Consider the following 16,619-nt stretch of genomic DNA (forward strand, 5'->3'; position numbering starts at 1 on the left):
GCGTTTCGTTTTGGCTTAAAACTTGTTTCAGAAATCAGCTCTCTGCGCGAAGGTCGGTAGGGTCATCACTGGCTTTCCTGGAACGTGCTAGTTTCAAGTATCCAGGTCTGTGTACCTCCCTTGTTGCTTCCCAATCTTTTGTGGGACTGCGGGGGATCCATACCCGACTCCGGTGTCAGGCGGCAGCCTGTTTCCCCTGGGCTTCAGTTTTGCCGAGACAGACAGTTGTGGTTTAGGGACGGGGAAACTTCACGGCGCTCTTTCTGGTGGTGCGTGTTCTCTGCGACAGAACCAGTCGCTATACATCAAACAGCATTCTCTCCCAGATCGAAGAGATAAGGAGACGCACACGGTACACAGATTGCAGGCAGCATTTTTATTCAGCAGTATGAGGCACCTGACGTGTTTTGTTTTGGCTTAAAACTTCTTCAGAGGTGTTGCCTCAGTCCATGCGAGTTTGAAAATGGGTTCCAGGTGAAGTTATTAACATTTATACCACGCCTCTAGTGGACGCCTGTGGCGGTTTACTGGGCATCATGGTACCTGGAATCCCACTTGTGTTTGTAGTCTAGTAACTCACATTTGCTGCAAAGGCGGGGTGTTTTGCCATAATTCAGCAGAGTGCCATTGTCGATTTGCAGTGAAAGTTTATTCCAGCATTGCCAGTCCCCTCCGTTCGTGGTTGACTCGGCATGCTGGTTCCTGCAGTACTTTGTTTGTTTCAGAAATCAGCTCTCTGCGCGAAGGTCGGTAGGGTCATCACTGGCTTTCCTGGAACGTGCTAGTTTCAAGTATCCAGGTCTGTGTACCTCCCTTGTTGCTTCCCTATCTTTTGTGGGATTGTGGGGGATCCATACCCGACTCCGGTGTCAGCAGTATGAGGCACCTGACGCGTTTTGTTTTGGCTTAAAACTTCTTCAGAGGTGTTGCCTCAGTCCATATATATCAAAACAAAACCCTTTCAGGCATACAGTGATGCATAAATTATGCAAAAAAGAAGGAGAGAACTCTGGGTAGTTCTCAAGTTTAGGTGGAAAGCAGCTCCTGTTAGAGCACTCTCAACACCAGCGACACTCTAGATCTGCTCACCTCAAATGTCTGTTTTTCTATCAAAGTCTTTAAGCATAGGATTAGCAAAGTGCCATTCATGCCGAGATAGAAAAGGAAAAAGTCTTTTGCCATTTCTACAGCAAAGTCTTTAAGCATAGGACTAGCACAGTGCTGTCCTTGCCGAGCTGTAAAAAACCAAAAGCCATTTATCACTCCAGGCACAGTATTACAGCTTTAAATTGGTAAAATACCCACTCAAGCCAACCTGAAATGAGTAAAAGCAACCCCTGAAACAGTGTTTCACTCTCATTAGAGCTCTTCAGAGAGGTATAGCTTTGTCCAGACACAAGGGAGCACCCAGTATAAGTCGAAACCCTTCAAGGCATAGAGTGATGCATAAATTATGAAAAAACTGCCCCCCGGGTTGCAGATCAGGGGCTATTGCCCCCATCTGCCTCCTGTGGGGGGCAAAAAGCATTTTGCCTACTTTCAGGGGGTAGGGTGGGGACATTGGCATGCCCATTTTGGGCAGCCCCTACCACAGGCGTATAAAAAAATCCCTGGTGTCTAGGGTAATTTCTCCACCCCCCCCACCCCCCCGGGAGGGCAGAAAGACTGTGTGTCAAAATCTAATGGAGGGGGCAAATACCCTTGCCCAAGGGGTCGCTTCCCACTCACAGGTGGCTAGTGGGTGGATCCCTGCTTGGTGTTTAACTCCTGAGGTGATCCCCAAGCAGGGAACCACTAGGGAAGGGTACCATTGGAAATGGGAGATTCTTCGCTTTTTAACAATACCTCTCCCAAGTGTTTCGTTGCTCGGGGGTCTGAGATAACCCCACGAGCACTGAAACATTGAAACTGAAACTAAGTTTCAGTTAAATTTTTAATGTATTGACGATAGCGCACCATGCGCTCGATCATCATTACATTGAAAATCAGAAACAGGCCTCAGTAGGTTGGAGAAAGTTCTTCCCCACCTCCTGAGGCCTCCAAAAAAAAAGGAAATTTCTCTGCATTTTGCAGCAGAAGGATTTAGTGTCCCTTGTGCACATGACGGAATGGTTCACACAGGAGCACTGGTGCTCATGACGGAACCATTCCGTCATGAGCACTGAAAGGGTTAAAAAGAATGTCTTCCAAAATCTCCAAATCCTGGTAAAATGGTAGTCTCAAGGCTAAAAGAAGAAATCTGATATTACTGGAAAGATTGTGGAGATCCTCGCCGTCCCTTGAACATCTCAAACATTTGCGATCATTAAGGAACATCTATAACAAAGGCATAAGAATTTCTAAATCTAACTAATTCAAAAACAAACTTGAGCAAGCTACAAATTGACCATCAAAAATGATCAAAGTTGTTAAGATTCAAATAGCCAACTCAATCTCTCCGCTTTAGGATCATGCCACACAGCCGAACTGCAAATATTTTTCCACTTTTTTCATTGAAAAGACAACAAAAATGGGGAGGCAAGATGGCGTCCGGTGCGGACGTGTGAGCAGACCTCTCATGCCGGACCCTGTATGGAGCGCCTCACTGGGAGTGGAGAGTCGACTCTGAGGGCCATTTCTTTCCCGTGAAGTCAATTCGAGGGTGCTTGCTACCAGCTTAGCGCAGGGTTTTGTTACGCTGTCTTGGAGCTTATTTTCGGACCGCCTGCACTCTCGCTGCGGGGACTGCTCTTACCTGCGGGACGCCGATGCTTGGGTTCCTGCCTCTGCTGTCTTTGGCTCTGGGGCATGTTCGGAGTTTGCGCAGCTGTTGGGCGTTGTTCCTGGAGGGAATACACCGCACCTGGGAGCCGCTGCCTGGTTTTGCTGAGAGGCTGTGGTTTTCACTTGCAATGCCATCAAAAGGCTCCCGCGGGAATCCGCGTAGCCAAGAGGAGGGAGGCACTGAGACAGCAGAGAGTATCTCTGCTGATCCACAGGTGAGAGGAAAAAATACCCAACGCGGTGAATTGACTCCAAACAAACCAGTGGATCCCATCTTTGCAGTAACGAGATCAAAGGGTAATCAGTCCGTGGGGAAAAAAATACCTGCTTTGTTCTCTGCCGCCAGAGATAAACGGAAAGGCAAAATACCCGAACCAGTACCGGTAATGGAGGTTGCTGATATCTCAACCAGAGATGGAGGGGCACCGTGTGATTCTATTGATGTGACTGTGGCTACCTTAATTAATACTGCTAATGTCAATGCTGGAAACATGGAAAATACGGTAAAAAATATGGGAAGTTTGGCTAACGCGGACTTTTTGAATGTACAATTCACAACTAATGTCTTAAAGGGCAATCAGGGTGACAATGTAGGGTGTTCTACAGGACCCGCCTTAGATGGTGCTAGAGACTTGCTGGGGACCGGCGAAAGAACTGCTCATAGTGGTCTTATTGTTGAGGCTCAAGGGCAAGGGATGCTAGGGACGCAAGGCCCAGAAGCAGACTCGGGCGATTTCTATTCCCTTTCTGATCAATCCATGTCTTCTTGTGAGGACTTGGTGGTGCAATATTCTGCTCAACTCACTATGGCAGGCTGTAGTGATCATAGCAGCTTGATTCTGGAGGAATTTGAAGAACAGGAGGGTGGACTCTGACTGTGAGGAAACTTGACCTACATGCCACCAAAGATTCACCGTTAAAATCGGTCCCTCAAGGAGGCCAAGGTGCATCGGAGGAGGAACTATCTTTGTCTATGATATATCGATCCATCATGTCGCATCGGGATGAGACTCGTGAAGAGAATCAAAGAGTTCAGAACTCTTGCCGTAAACTTCAGAATTCAGACAGACGGCTGGCCAAATCACAGACTGACTTTGCTTCCAGGTTCAATGAAGCAGAATCTCGTATATCTACTTTGGAGGACGAACTTGCTTAATTTAAAACTGCAACTGACTTGATCCAGGCTACTGAGGAAGATACTATATGGAAACTAACTGAGATTGAAAATCGGGCACGGAGAAATAATTGAGGGTCCTTCAGATTCCTGAGAGGAAGGAGGGGCAAAGGAACTTGGAGAGAGAACTATTGATAACGCGAAAAAAGGAATTGGGAAGAGAGATAGAAAGCATAGATGAATACAAATTGATGATAGGAAGAAGCATCATCTTGATGGTAGCAAGTCTACCCCATCACGAAAGAAATAATGGAGACCAACCATCAATCAGAGCGGACATTTTCTTAAGAATATCTGCAAGGTTGATCTTAATAGTTTCCTTCATGGTATTAGCATAAAGAATACCAAGACATTTGAAATGTTTAGAAGTCCATTCAAAACCTGTGTCAGAAAACATAGAAGGAAGACAGAATTTGTTGAGAGGTAAGATCTCAGATTTATCTACATTCAGTTTATATCTAGAGACTCTTGAGTATTCCAGTAAAAGGGAGAAAAAAGCTGGCAGGAAAGTGGATGGGTTAGAAATGTACAAAAGAATATCATCCGCGTATGCAGTGAGGGGAGCGTTTGATTGATTCTAAAAAGGGTTCCAAGGCAAGGTTAAAAAGAAGAGGAGAAAGGGGACATACCTGTCTGGTCCCTCTTAAAAGAGGGAAATAACGGGACTGACAACCATTTGCTCATACGAAGTGGTTGGAGCCGAATGTAGAAGTTGAATATATTGGAGAATAGGAGGGCTAAAACCATGCCATTTAAGGGCACCGAAAACAAAATCCCAATTAACCCTATCAAACGCTTTTTCAACATCCAATGTTATAGCGGCTAAAGGAGAATCTAACTCAGAGGCCAGGTGGATGATATTAGGGAGAGTATGTGAATTATCCGTAATGGAACGACCTTTGACAAATCCTGATTGATATATATTAACAAGATCAGGGATAACTTTATTTATACGAATGGCGAGTAATTTTGCAAAAGTTTTACAGTCAGTGTTAATCAAAGAGATGGGCCTATAGTTTTTACAGAGAGACGGATCTTTATCTTTTTTAGGTATCAGGCATAGCATAGCTTGAGTAAAAGTGTCCTGTGCTGTACCGTTGGCAAGAAAGTAATTAATTAAAGAGAGAAGGTGAGGAGTCAAAAGTGATTTAAATTGGAGGAAGAATCGAACGGAAAAACCATCGGGACCCGGAGTCTTATCTTTAGGCAAAAGGTAGATAGCATAAATGATTTCTTGTTCACAGATAGGGGAATTCAAGGAAGAGAGGTCGTATTGGTTCTCGGGAGATTTGGGAATTGGTTGAAAAAAGGAATCGATAAGCTCGGTAGAAGGAGAAGATTCTGGAGTATAAATGGAGGTGTAATAATCAGTAAAATAATCGAGAATCTTAGAATCTGATAGATGTACAATTCCGGAAGAATCCTTAATGGCAGCAATTTTACTTTTTTGCTTTTTAATTTTAAGATAGTTTGCAGGAGATCTGCCAGCTTTTTTGCATCCACCATACATTTTTGCATTGAATTTAAGAAGATTGTTACAGGCAAAATCCAAAGATTGCTTATTACATTGCATTTTTGCTTTAATAAGTTTGGATAATGTCTCTGGGCAATTAGCAGAGAAATATTGATGTTCCAAGAATTTAATTTGTTTAAGGAGTGAAGTGAAAACTGAGAGAGCTTTCTTTTTTTTCCGGGAGACAAAGTCAATAATAAAACCCCTGGGGGAAGCCTTAAAGACATCCCAGATTAAAGGAAATTGAGGGATAGAAGAGATATTATGGAGAAAGAATTCTTCGTCAAAGAACAAAAAACTGTTCCAAGAATTGAGAATCTAGAAGCTAGCGCCTAGATGAGGGAGTAGGAAAAAGAAGGTTCTATGTCTAAAATGATAGGGGCATAGTCAGAGATAAGAATGGAAAAAATCTCAATATTATTCATGAATTGAAGGGTGTGTTGAGTGAGGAAATATAATCTATCCGGGAGTGAGATCTGTGATCAGGGGAAAAAAAGGAGTATTCTAGGACATCTGAGTGTGAAGTTCTCCATGCATCAACTAATCCCCTTGCAGTGATTGCTTTCTGAAAAGTTTTGTTGCATCTTATTGGGGACATATTTGGCTTGGGACTATAGATCCAGAAAGGGATCCATGAGTTGGTTACAATCTCCACCCACAATCAAATTATCAGTAGCATGTGAGGAGAGAAGGGTAGAAAAGTCAGTCCATAAAGAAGAGTCAATACTATTTGGCCCATTTACATTACAAAAGGAGAAAGAGGTGCTATTAAATGTAAAATCTAAAAAAAAGCCATCTACCCTTAGTATCTTTAGTTTCATTTTGTAAATGAACAGTCAAGGATTTATGGAAAAGAATAACAACACCATTCTTATTACTGTCAGCTGGGGAGCAAACAATTTCACCCACCCAATGTTTACGTAATGAGGATGAATCTTGTAATCTGAGGTGTGATTCTTGTAACAGAGCAATGTGACATTTTAATTTAGCAAGGTGGGACAACACTCTCTGTTTCTTAACAGGATTACGCATACCTTTTACATTCCATGAAATGATTCGGAGATTCGTCATAGATAAGGTTCGTGAAAGGGTAGACATTTGCAAAGTATAAGAGATATAGAAGAGATGAAGACTCAAGTATTACGAAGCAAAATAGAATACAAGTATGAAAAAAGGATTGGAATGAAAAAAAAGACCATAGCAAAAAGGAGGGAGGGTATGTACAGTTGCTTGGTTAACAAAAGAGGTGAATGAGGATGAGAAAATAAAAACACCGTTATGAAAGAAAAAAAAAGTGGAACAACAAAAGTCATTGCAGAAGAAGCCCCATGAAGAAAAAGATGAAGAAGAAAAGAAAGACACAAGTGAAGAGGATGGGTGAAAAAGCATATTCGCCAAGGGAGAGATGGAGAGAAAGAGATGAAGAACGAGGAGGGAGAGAAAGAAAGGAGAGGAGGAGAGCATAGTCTCCCAAGAAAAGATAACAAAAAAAATCACAAAAAGCCCAAAGGCTTTATTCATAAAGGACATTGTGAAGAAAACCATTAACATGTGAGGGGGGGCGGCGAGCAACAAGACAACCATGCGAGTAAAGAGACACAGAGAGAAGAACAAGGGTACCTTGTATTTAAAGATCACAATATAAGTAAGAGAAATACGAAAGACAAAGGCAAACAAAGGAAGGGAACTTACCAAACAGAAGAGAGGAATTGCACCAAAACGAATCACATAGTACAGATAAGGGGGTCAACAGAGGTGAGGAATGACAACATCAATTCCATGGAGGGAAGGCAGGAAGACTGTGGGAGATAACAAACAAAGACATAGTCAAAAAATTACCAACTACATAGTAAACACAATAAAACAGACCAATACAGAACCAGCATAAAGCAATTAAGGCTTGCTCAGTTCCATAAGTTGTTCTCCTTTATGCGCATGGATGAACTTCCGGAGATCAGCAGGATCCTCTAAACTCAAAGTTCTTTCTTTATAGGTGACTTTGAAGAAGCAAGGATATATGAGACCATAACGGGCATTCATGGATCTAAAGGCAGGTCTAAGGTCAAGGAATTCCTTCCGCTGGATAGCAGTTGGCTTGAAAACATCTTGACTGAAGAAAACTTTATGGCCAGACGAAAGCATCTGCTTGTGTTGCTTAGCTGCGTTCAGGATTGCCAAGAGATCCGGGTAGAGAAGAAAATAAGCAATTATGCCTCTTGGTTTAGATGACGAGGATGCACCCTGTGGACCCAATAGATGAGCTCTGTGGATGTTAAAGTCTATAGATTTTGGGAGACCAACTGTCTGAAGGACTTGAGTTTTCAAAAATGTGATCATATCTGATCCCTCGGAACCTTCCAGAATACCATAAATGCGTAGATTATTACGCCTATTTCAATTTTCTGAATCCTCTGCAGATTTCTTGAGCAAACTAACATCTTTATTGAGGCAATCGCCTTTAGCGAGAACATCTTGAGCATCACTGACTTTTTGTTCCACATCCGAAAGCCTCGAGTCCAGACCAGACTGATGGATTTAGGCCCAGATCTCTGTACTGGTGTGAATGTATGACATTGTTCTGCATTCTTTCCATCAGCTGTTGTTTTTGCATTTGTCGCCCCGAGTGGGATCGTTATGCTCAGACGTGAGTCCCATGCTCTCCACACCACTGGAGTCAAGCTATCCTGGCTGAAGACGGCTGATACCGGTCCTAGGATGCTTGATTCCGGTCCGGGAAAGACATGGCTTGGCAGTTCGCGCTGGACTGTTCCCATGAGGCACAGGGTCAAGGTTGATTTGCATATGGCCATGTCTGAACTGGGGTGGTGTGGTGTGCAAAAAAAACGATGGATTTAGGGCCAGATCTCTGCACTGGGTTGAATGTGTGACATTGTTCTGCGTTCTGTCCATCAACTGTTGTTTTTGCATCGAGTCCAGACCAGACCACTTCTCATCTAACCTATGTAGAGTGGCAGCTGTGTTACTCATGAAAGGGCAAAAGAGGTGTAATTGGACCATTATATCCTCTATGTAAGGGGGAGCAGTGACTTACAAGGAGAGGGGGGGGTCTTTCTTAATGCGCTTAACAGAACCAGTCGCTGCATCTTTCCAACCACCAGAAGAAGCCCCCTGTGATTTATTTGGATGATGAGAATCCATGTTGACAACAGAGAGGAAGTAAAAGCAGCTGTAGATTATGTAACAAAAATAAAAAAAACACACAGCCTGGAGACAGCTTTGTAGAAGTAGTAAGGAAGAGCCAATGACCAGCAAAATATCACCAAATGATAGCGGTAAATAGTAAAAAGTAGAATGCAACAAGTATATATGTTACAAACTTACTCGAAGATAAGTATGCATTCTATATTTCAATAAATAAAAAAAGAAATTGTCCCGCACATCATCGCTAAACATGTGAAAATACCGCCAAATTGTGCAAAAAAGCGGGTCACAGCTACTATATTAAAGAAGAGGCTGGCAGCCAGTTATTTACCAATTCCTTAAACAACATGAGAAGCAAAAAAAAAAAGAAAAAAAATGAACAGTCAATGTAAAATGTGAAGCATAACATATCCAGTTTGAAAAGGAAAGCAAATTCTGAAGTATTCAGGACATCGTCTTCATGGTCGTGTGAATAGCCTCTGAAGAAAAGCCTAAAATGGCAGCAGTAATGATGCAGAAACAAGCGGAGCTCTTTAAAAGAACAAAAAGACCCTCTAGAGGTCCAAAAACTTGCCACTCAGCGCTTGAGCATTTCAGCCGCTGGAAACCCTGTTTGCGTTGAGGAGACGCTGCCTAGGAGACGACCCTTCGTCGGCGAGCAGAGCTCGAAAAGACAGAGCTCTTCAATCAGCAGCCATCTTGCTTCACCACTGCCGCGCGCTTTCCGAGGTTACCTACTTGGGTATCTTAATACGAGCCTCCATGACTGAGTTGATGGATGCGTACTCAAAATCATTACTACAGAGCGTTAGAGACTCACTAGATAAATGGGGCGCTTGCACTTCACGTTAATTGGGCGTAATATTATTATAAAAATGAATATTTTACCTAAGGTTCTATATTTATTTCGGTCAGTTCCATTGGAAGTGGCAAGCGCCAGGCTACAACACCTTCAATCGATATGCGGCAAGTTCATATGGACTCTGAGCAGGCCTAGACATGCAATGCGTTTTATGACGCTTCCAGTTCAGAGAGGGGCATTAGCCATACTGGATTTCACATTATATTTTTATACATGTTTCTTGCTAAAAATGTGTGTTTTATTAACGGGGGAGAGCGCTATGAATAGCGCTTCTGCCCCTACGATTTTTAAAATACTTTTGGGCCCTATTGTGAGACAATGCCTGCTTAGAGAAATTGATGGGAGTTATTTTAAGTGCACACGGTTTAAAGTATTACACAGTGCGTATAAAGTATGGAAAAGAATGAAAAAATCTGACCCTCTGGGGATAATATCATATTATACCCCCCTGAATGCTGTAAAGATTCTACCTTCTATATTTGGGGATAATATAGTCTATGGCTGGAGAATGAAAGGTATTACTAAATTAGGGTTTTTTTTTCTTCTGGGGGGTGTAAATCTTTTGATGAACTAGCTAAACAATATGATTTATCTAAACTGCAGTTTTTAAGATTTTTACAGATCAGGGATTTTTTAGTTCGGACAAAAGTAAATTTTGCACCCCATTCTATTATAGAGTTGGTTAGACGACAGGAGACTATAGGTGTGTTATATCAGCTATTATTGTCATATAAACTAGATGATCTTGATAAATACAACGCTAAATCGTCTATGATATTGGGAGAACAAAACATCTCAATGGAGAATATTATAGCTTGTTCCAGGGAGATATTAATGACGGCCAATTTGAAGGTACAATGCTTTAAAACAATATTTGATTTATATTATACCCCCGCACGAATGTCTAAATGGGTAGCTGGGTTTGATGGAAAGTGTTTCCGATGAGGGGAGGATAATGCAGACAGTTTACATAACTTTTTTAGCTTTTGTAAACTACTTAGATTTATTTCGGATATAGAGAAATTTCTGTCTTATGTTATGAATTCTCATCTGACAATTACTCCTGTTACTATGTTATTGGGGATGCTTCCATCTAATAATCAAGTGATTGCATTACATACCCATCAATAATTGATATTTTTGCATTGCCAGTGAGTGGTTGCAGAAATATCCTCCTGTATTCGAGTTGAATGTCTGACTAAATATCGAAATCAAAAATATCGACCTACAAAAATATCGGGACAAAAATATCGAAGTCAAAAATATCGGAATCCTATCCCTAACAAGGTAAGTACAAAAATATCGAAAAAATAATATCGTAGTACAAAAATATCGGAATTAAAAATATCGTTTTTTTAAATGTATTAATAATAATGTTAAAATAATTATAAAATACATATAATTTTACAAATATTAAATAAAAATATTAAAACATAATAAAAAAATTAAAACTAATACATATACATTTAAAATAAATTAAAAACGTAATAATTTAATGTAATTTTATATTTTATAATTTCATTTAATTGATTTAATTTAAATTTATTTAATTTTTACCCTGTACGACTGTACCCCAAAAACCCAAAACTGACCCAGAACCCTAAAAATACCCCTTAACCCAAATACTGAAAACTGACACTGAACCCTAAAAATACCCCTTTACCCATGAACTGAAAACTGACCCTGAACCCTAAAAATGCCCCTTTACCCATGAACTGAAAACTGACCCTGAACCCTAAAAATACCCCTTTACCCACAAACTGAAAACTGACCCTGAACCCTAAAAATACCCCTTTACCCATGAACTGAAAACTGACCCTGAACCCTAAAAATACCCCTTTACCCATGAACTGAAAACTGACCCTGAACCCTAAAAATACCCCTTTACCCATGAACTGAAAACTGACCCTGAACCCTAAAAATACCCCTTTACCCATGAACTGAAAACTGACCCTGAACCCTAAAAATACCCCTGTACCCATGACCTGAAAACTGACCCTGAACCCTAAAAATACCCCTTTACCCATGAACTGAAAACTGACCCTGAACCCTAAAAATACCCCTTTACCCACAAACTGAAAACTGACCCTGAACCCTAAAAATACCCCTTTACCCACAAACTGAAAACTGACCCTGAACCCTAAAAATACCCCTTTACCCATGAACTGAAAACTGACCCTGAACCCTAAAAATACCCCTTTACCCACAAACTGAAAACTGACCCTGAACCCTAAAAATACCCCTTTACCCATGAACTGAAAACTGACCCTGAACCCTAAAAATACCCCTGTACCCATGACCTGAAAACTGACCCTGAACCCTAAAAATACCCCTGTACCCACAATTAATTAATATTATTTAATTACCAATTAATTATTAATTAACAATAACAATAAAATAAATATATTAGCACATTTGCTGTAATTAATTTAATTTAATAATTAATATTATTTTGCACAATTAATTAATTAATAACAATAAATAATATATATAAAAATTACTTTAATTAATTTAATTAAATAATTAATAATAATTAATTACCAACTAATTAATAATTATAAATATGATAAAAAATTATAATAATTAATTAACTAATTAATAGAAATTAATTACCAATTAATTATTTAAAATATGTACAAACATATATCAATTAATTAATTATTATTAAATTACTTCCCACCCTATTCCCCTATAAACCCATAACCCGCTACAGAACATATTTATCAATTAATTAATTAATTAAAATAATTTAAAATTAATTCTCAATTAATTAATTAATAATTCCTAATAATTAATAATTAATTTAACATAATTAAATTACTTCCCACCCTATTCCCCTATAAACCCACAACCCGCTACAGTAGTAAAACACAATATTTAATAAAATAACATTAAAAAAAATATTAAAACATAATTAATACAATATAATATACACTAAATTTATTTAAAAATAGATATTAGTAACATCAAAGTTATTAATTTCGATATTATTAACATCGATATTTACAACTTCGATATTACTGATATCATACCAATATCGATATTTAGACTGTCGATATTACTTACCTTCGATATTTCTGTATATCGATATTAAAACTTCGATATTTTTGCTTATCGATATTAAAAAATCGATATTTTGTCTGTGTACCATTCGAGTTATGGGTGGCTAAAATGTATAATTCATACAAGTTAGAATGGAGTTTATTTGCTGTTAAAGGGTCTAAAAAACATCAGATTGGTATTAGTATTTGGGGATCATTTCGTGATTATTGTGAATTCTAAACTTGTTATATGTAATATGATTTTTGGTTATTATTTGTCTTCTCCCATTTTTTTTCTCTTTTTTTTTGTATGTGTTATTTTGCTGTTGTGAAGTTATAAATAAATACATTTAAAAAAAAAGAAAAGACAACAAAAATGGAATATGATCTTCAGACTTCATTGGCGCTCCTGCCCATCTTACCACCTATCCGCATCATCCTCTTCACTTTAGTGCCTTCGCTTGTGCCAGTTCATGCCCCTAAGGACAATGCCTCTTGGAGCTTATTCGAAATCTTGGATGAAAAAACTATTGTAAAAACTCTGACAGAATTTGACCATCCAACCACTTCAGTGACCCTCGCCATCAAATTTTTTCAATGAGATTAAACCATCCTTACTCCCACTATGGGCCAAGATAGAGAATGCCTCACTGCTTCGAAGATCAATCCTAACTGTCGTAAGGCTAGACAGGTTACCCCATTCTAAAAAACCTACAGCAGATCATACTAACCTACACAACTTCCGCCCAATTTCCAACATTTCGACCCCGGCGAAGCACATGGAGAAATGTATCCACGTCCAGTTATGTAACTACATAGAACAATTACAACTACTTCACCAATTTTAATCTGGCTTCTTTAACTGTCATAGTACCACATCAGCTCTCACTGACATTGTGGATGATGCTCTGAAAATGCTGGATCAGAACAATTCCTACCTTTGACTCCTTCTTGACCTATCAACTTTTGATATGGTTAAACATGACTGCTTACTCAAGCTACTGGAACACAGGATGGGGCTTTAAGGGCCCGTCCTAAACTGGTTTGCCTCATTTCTCCAAAATAGACCTCAAATATTCAAGGCTAATCAGTCCCTATCTAATCCCTCTCTGGATAATCTAGGGAAAACACAAGGGGCCACGCTCTCACTAACTCTCTTCAAGTTGTTCATGGAGCCATTAATTGAAATGTTGAAACTATCCAACATCCATCATCTCATGTATGCCGATGCCACCCAACCGTACCTGAAAGTCTCCTCCACTGATAACATCAGGTTCCTCAACACCACTCTACTGAAAGCCCAAAACTGGCTGACCCAAAATCACCTTGAATTGATTGCTCTTAAAACAGAATTCCTCTTAATTTCCCTACCTAACCAGTCAAGAGTCATCAAAGAATGGATGAATCCCTTATCAGCTCGAAACTGCATACCACACATCATTGACTCCATGAGAGTACTGAGCATAATGCTAGACAAGAGTTTGAACAAGCAGAGCACATTAGTCTTCTCACCAAAGAGACAAACTTCCAAATGAGCATCTTAAGGAAAATAATATGGAACTCCCTGACCCCTAAAATCAAGACTAACCCCTCAATGATATCTTTCAAAAAAGAAGTTAGAGCACTCTTGATGAACAAATTATTGTCCTTGAACCCCCCATGCACGACTAGCACTCTAAGATTTGCCCACCTCTCCCTTGTTTATTATCACATTTTTTATGATTTTATTTTGATTTAAGTTTCAGAAAATTACTTGTTTTTGTACTTTTCGTATTTACTTTGTTGTTATATCTCCTAGCTTCCTCCTCTCGGACAACAGTCAAGTGGTTTGCTTATTCTTGATCCGCTAATCTCCAGTCTCGCTCTGACACATTCCCCTTACCATTTGCATATTCCTCAGCTGTTTATAATTATGCCTTGTTCTGTTGGCCTACCGCTCTTCTCCTACTGTACTTTTTGATTACCCTGTAGTCTGATCTATATGCATCCTCTTTATTGCTCAATTGTAAAGCGCTCTGATACCGCCATGGATCTTGTTTGCACTATATAAAACATTTAAAATAAAATAAATTGCTGGTTATTGTTTGTTTTTTAACTTGATGTTTTCTATGTTGTTGGGGGTTTGGTGGCATTGCAGAGGTGGCTTTTGCAACTATGTACAGTATGGTAAAAATATACTATTGGTTGTGATTCTTAATTCATTGACATTGTGACCATTTTGTCTCCTCTGATCCCTCTATTGAGCAGGTGTTATTGCCTGTGTCTCCTTCAAGAGTGAAACTCAGTAGCAGGTGAACTCAACAAGAAACAAAGCATCAAAGAAGATGAGTGGATCACCAAGATCATTAACACTAAACCTACCAGTGCTGGGCTCTTTCAGAGTAGGAACTTTGGTTCTACCAGACTTAGTACTGAAAACAGGAAGACCGCCATTCATTGGAAAATCTTCTCACTAGTCAAAATCCCTTCACACCTCTAAAAATACCAGAAGAGAAGATGACATTGTGCTAAACATCATGCCAGCAAAGCTCTGGTCTATACTGAAATATTGGCGACATGGTTAGCCTATGGTTTGTCGCCCTTGTTTTCTCAAGTGTGCAAGGTCATCTCTTTTTCAATAAATGTTTCTGTACTGGCTTTGTCAGGTTTATATTTTTTCAGAGTTAAATTATTAGTGTTACCATTATCAATTGACATCAATGGAACATCCACTCAAGTAAAAGCACCAGTTGATTCTTCTGTTGCCCTTGTGTTGTTTCTGTGAGTTCACCAGTCATATGTGCTTAAGTATCCCTCATGGAAATGATCGTATATGTTTCTAGACAAGCCTCCTTTATAAGCGCACTAGTGTGAAATAGAACTGCATTAATATAATAAAATGTTCAATAATGTCTCCCTTCAGCTGACAATAATTTTCATCTTTAATTCTTAGTCACAACCTTTTGGCATTTACTGAAAAAATAATAGCCCAACATGTATATTTTGTTATTTCCAAAGTGCAAACCTACCAGGGTAGCATCTAAGTGTTGTACAGCAGGCAAGCCCCAGTGGGGATATCCCCTTGTAAAATGGTGAGAAGACAAACTGCCTGAAGTAGTGTTCTTTGAAAAGAGCTGAGTGTTTAGCTTCTTCCTAAATTGGTGGGGATTTATTTTTCTGATACCGAAGTGGACATGCTTCTGGATCCTGAAGGCATAGGTTGAGAAGGTTTTTTTCTTGGGCCCAAAATATGCAGCAGGTCACACCTGTGACCTTGTTTTCACCCCCAGCAATCTCTATAATTGTAGCCCATCCATTCCTCAAGATTCTGGCCATCTCCTCATTCTTCTCAGGTTTAAACTTACCCCCACTAATGACTTTGTGCTTGCGCTGGCTAAAGACGGACCATCTACCCCTACTCCATTGGTATTGATGTAGAAAATGTTAACTTTCGGGTTACATCCTATCTATATTACTGACAAGTTGATCTCACTCCCATAATTGGCATCCCACAGCTCTATGGTACAGCTCTAAAATCCAAGACACCAGATAAACGTAAAATTTAAAAAAATATTTGAATGATGATTACCCAGGGGATAGTAAAAAAGAGCTCAAAGTTGCACTTTGAACATACATGTCCTTGATTCTTAAATCTAAGGGTGACTATTTTACCAGTAGAATTCTTAGGGCTCATAACTCTGATAGAGCGCAGGCTCACCTGCTCAGTTTACCATACTAACCTGGGCCCATAAAACTATATACACATTGAACAGGTAAACCTACACTCAATCAATTTAAATTTAACCATTCAGGACCTATACCATTTTGACTTACCAATCCAAGACTCTGATACCTCAAGTCCTAGAGGATCAAGGGAGTTAGCAAGAAAATAGGTAGTAGAATAACATTATTGTTTCTTAAATAACCACAAACTCAGAAAAGGTATACGTTCTTTTATCTAAGTAAAATTCTTAAATGTTTGAAACCATAATTAAATCAATAATTCCTTGTTCTATTAGAATGATGAAGATTGAAACGAAATGCTCAATAATTTGGAAAATATCATTAAGCATTAAAAACACAGGGTGGGTAGAAAAGGGAAACAATACAATAACAAACCCACTC

General features: G+C 39.4%; 1 protein-coding gene across 1 annotated transcript in view; it reads left to right on the forward strand.

Moving 5' to 3' along the window:
- Positions 1–15,152, forward strand: part of LOC147701176 (lens fiber membrane intrinsic protein-like) — a 159,570-nt gene extending 144,418 nt beyond the window's left edge. Inside the window, exon 4 of the mRNA XM_086928589.1 lies at positions 14,763–15,152. Within this exon, the coding sequence (XP_086784715.1) occupies positions 14,763–14,803 (41 nt within the window). The 3' untranslated portion in view covers positions 14,804–15,152. The remainder of the gene's footprint in view (positions 1–14,762) is intronic.
- Positions 15,153–16,619: the final 1,467 nt, after the last annotated feature.

Source organism: Lissotriton vulgaris, chromosome 7 (assembly GCF_964263255.1).
Source record: "Lissotriton vulgaris chromosome 7, aLisVul1.2, whole genome shotgun sequence".
Lineage (NCBI taxonomy): Eukaryota > Metazoa > Chordata > Amphibia > Caudata > Salamandridae > Lissotriton > Lissotriton vulgaris.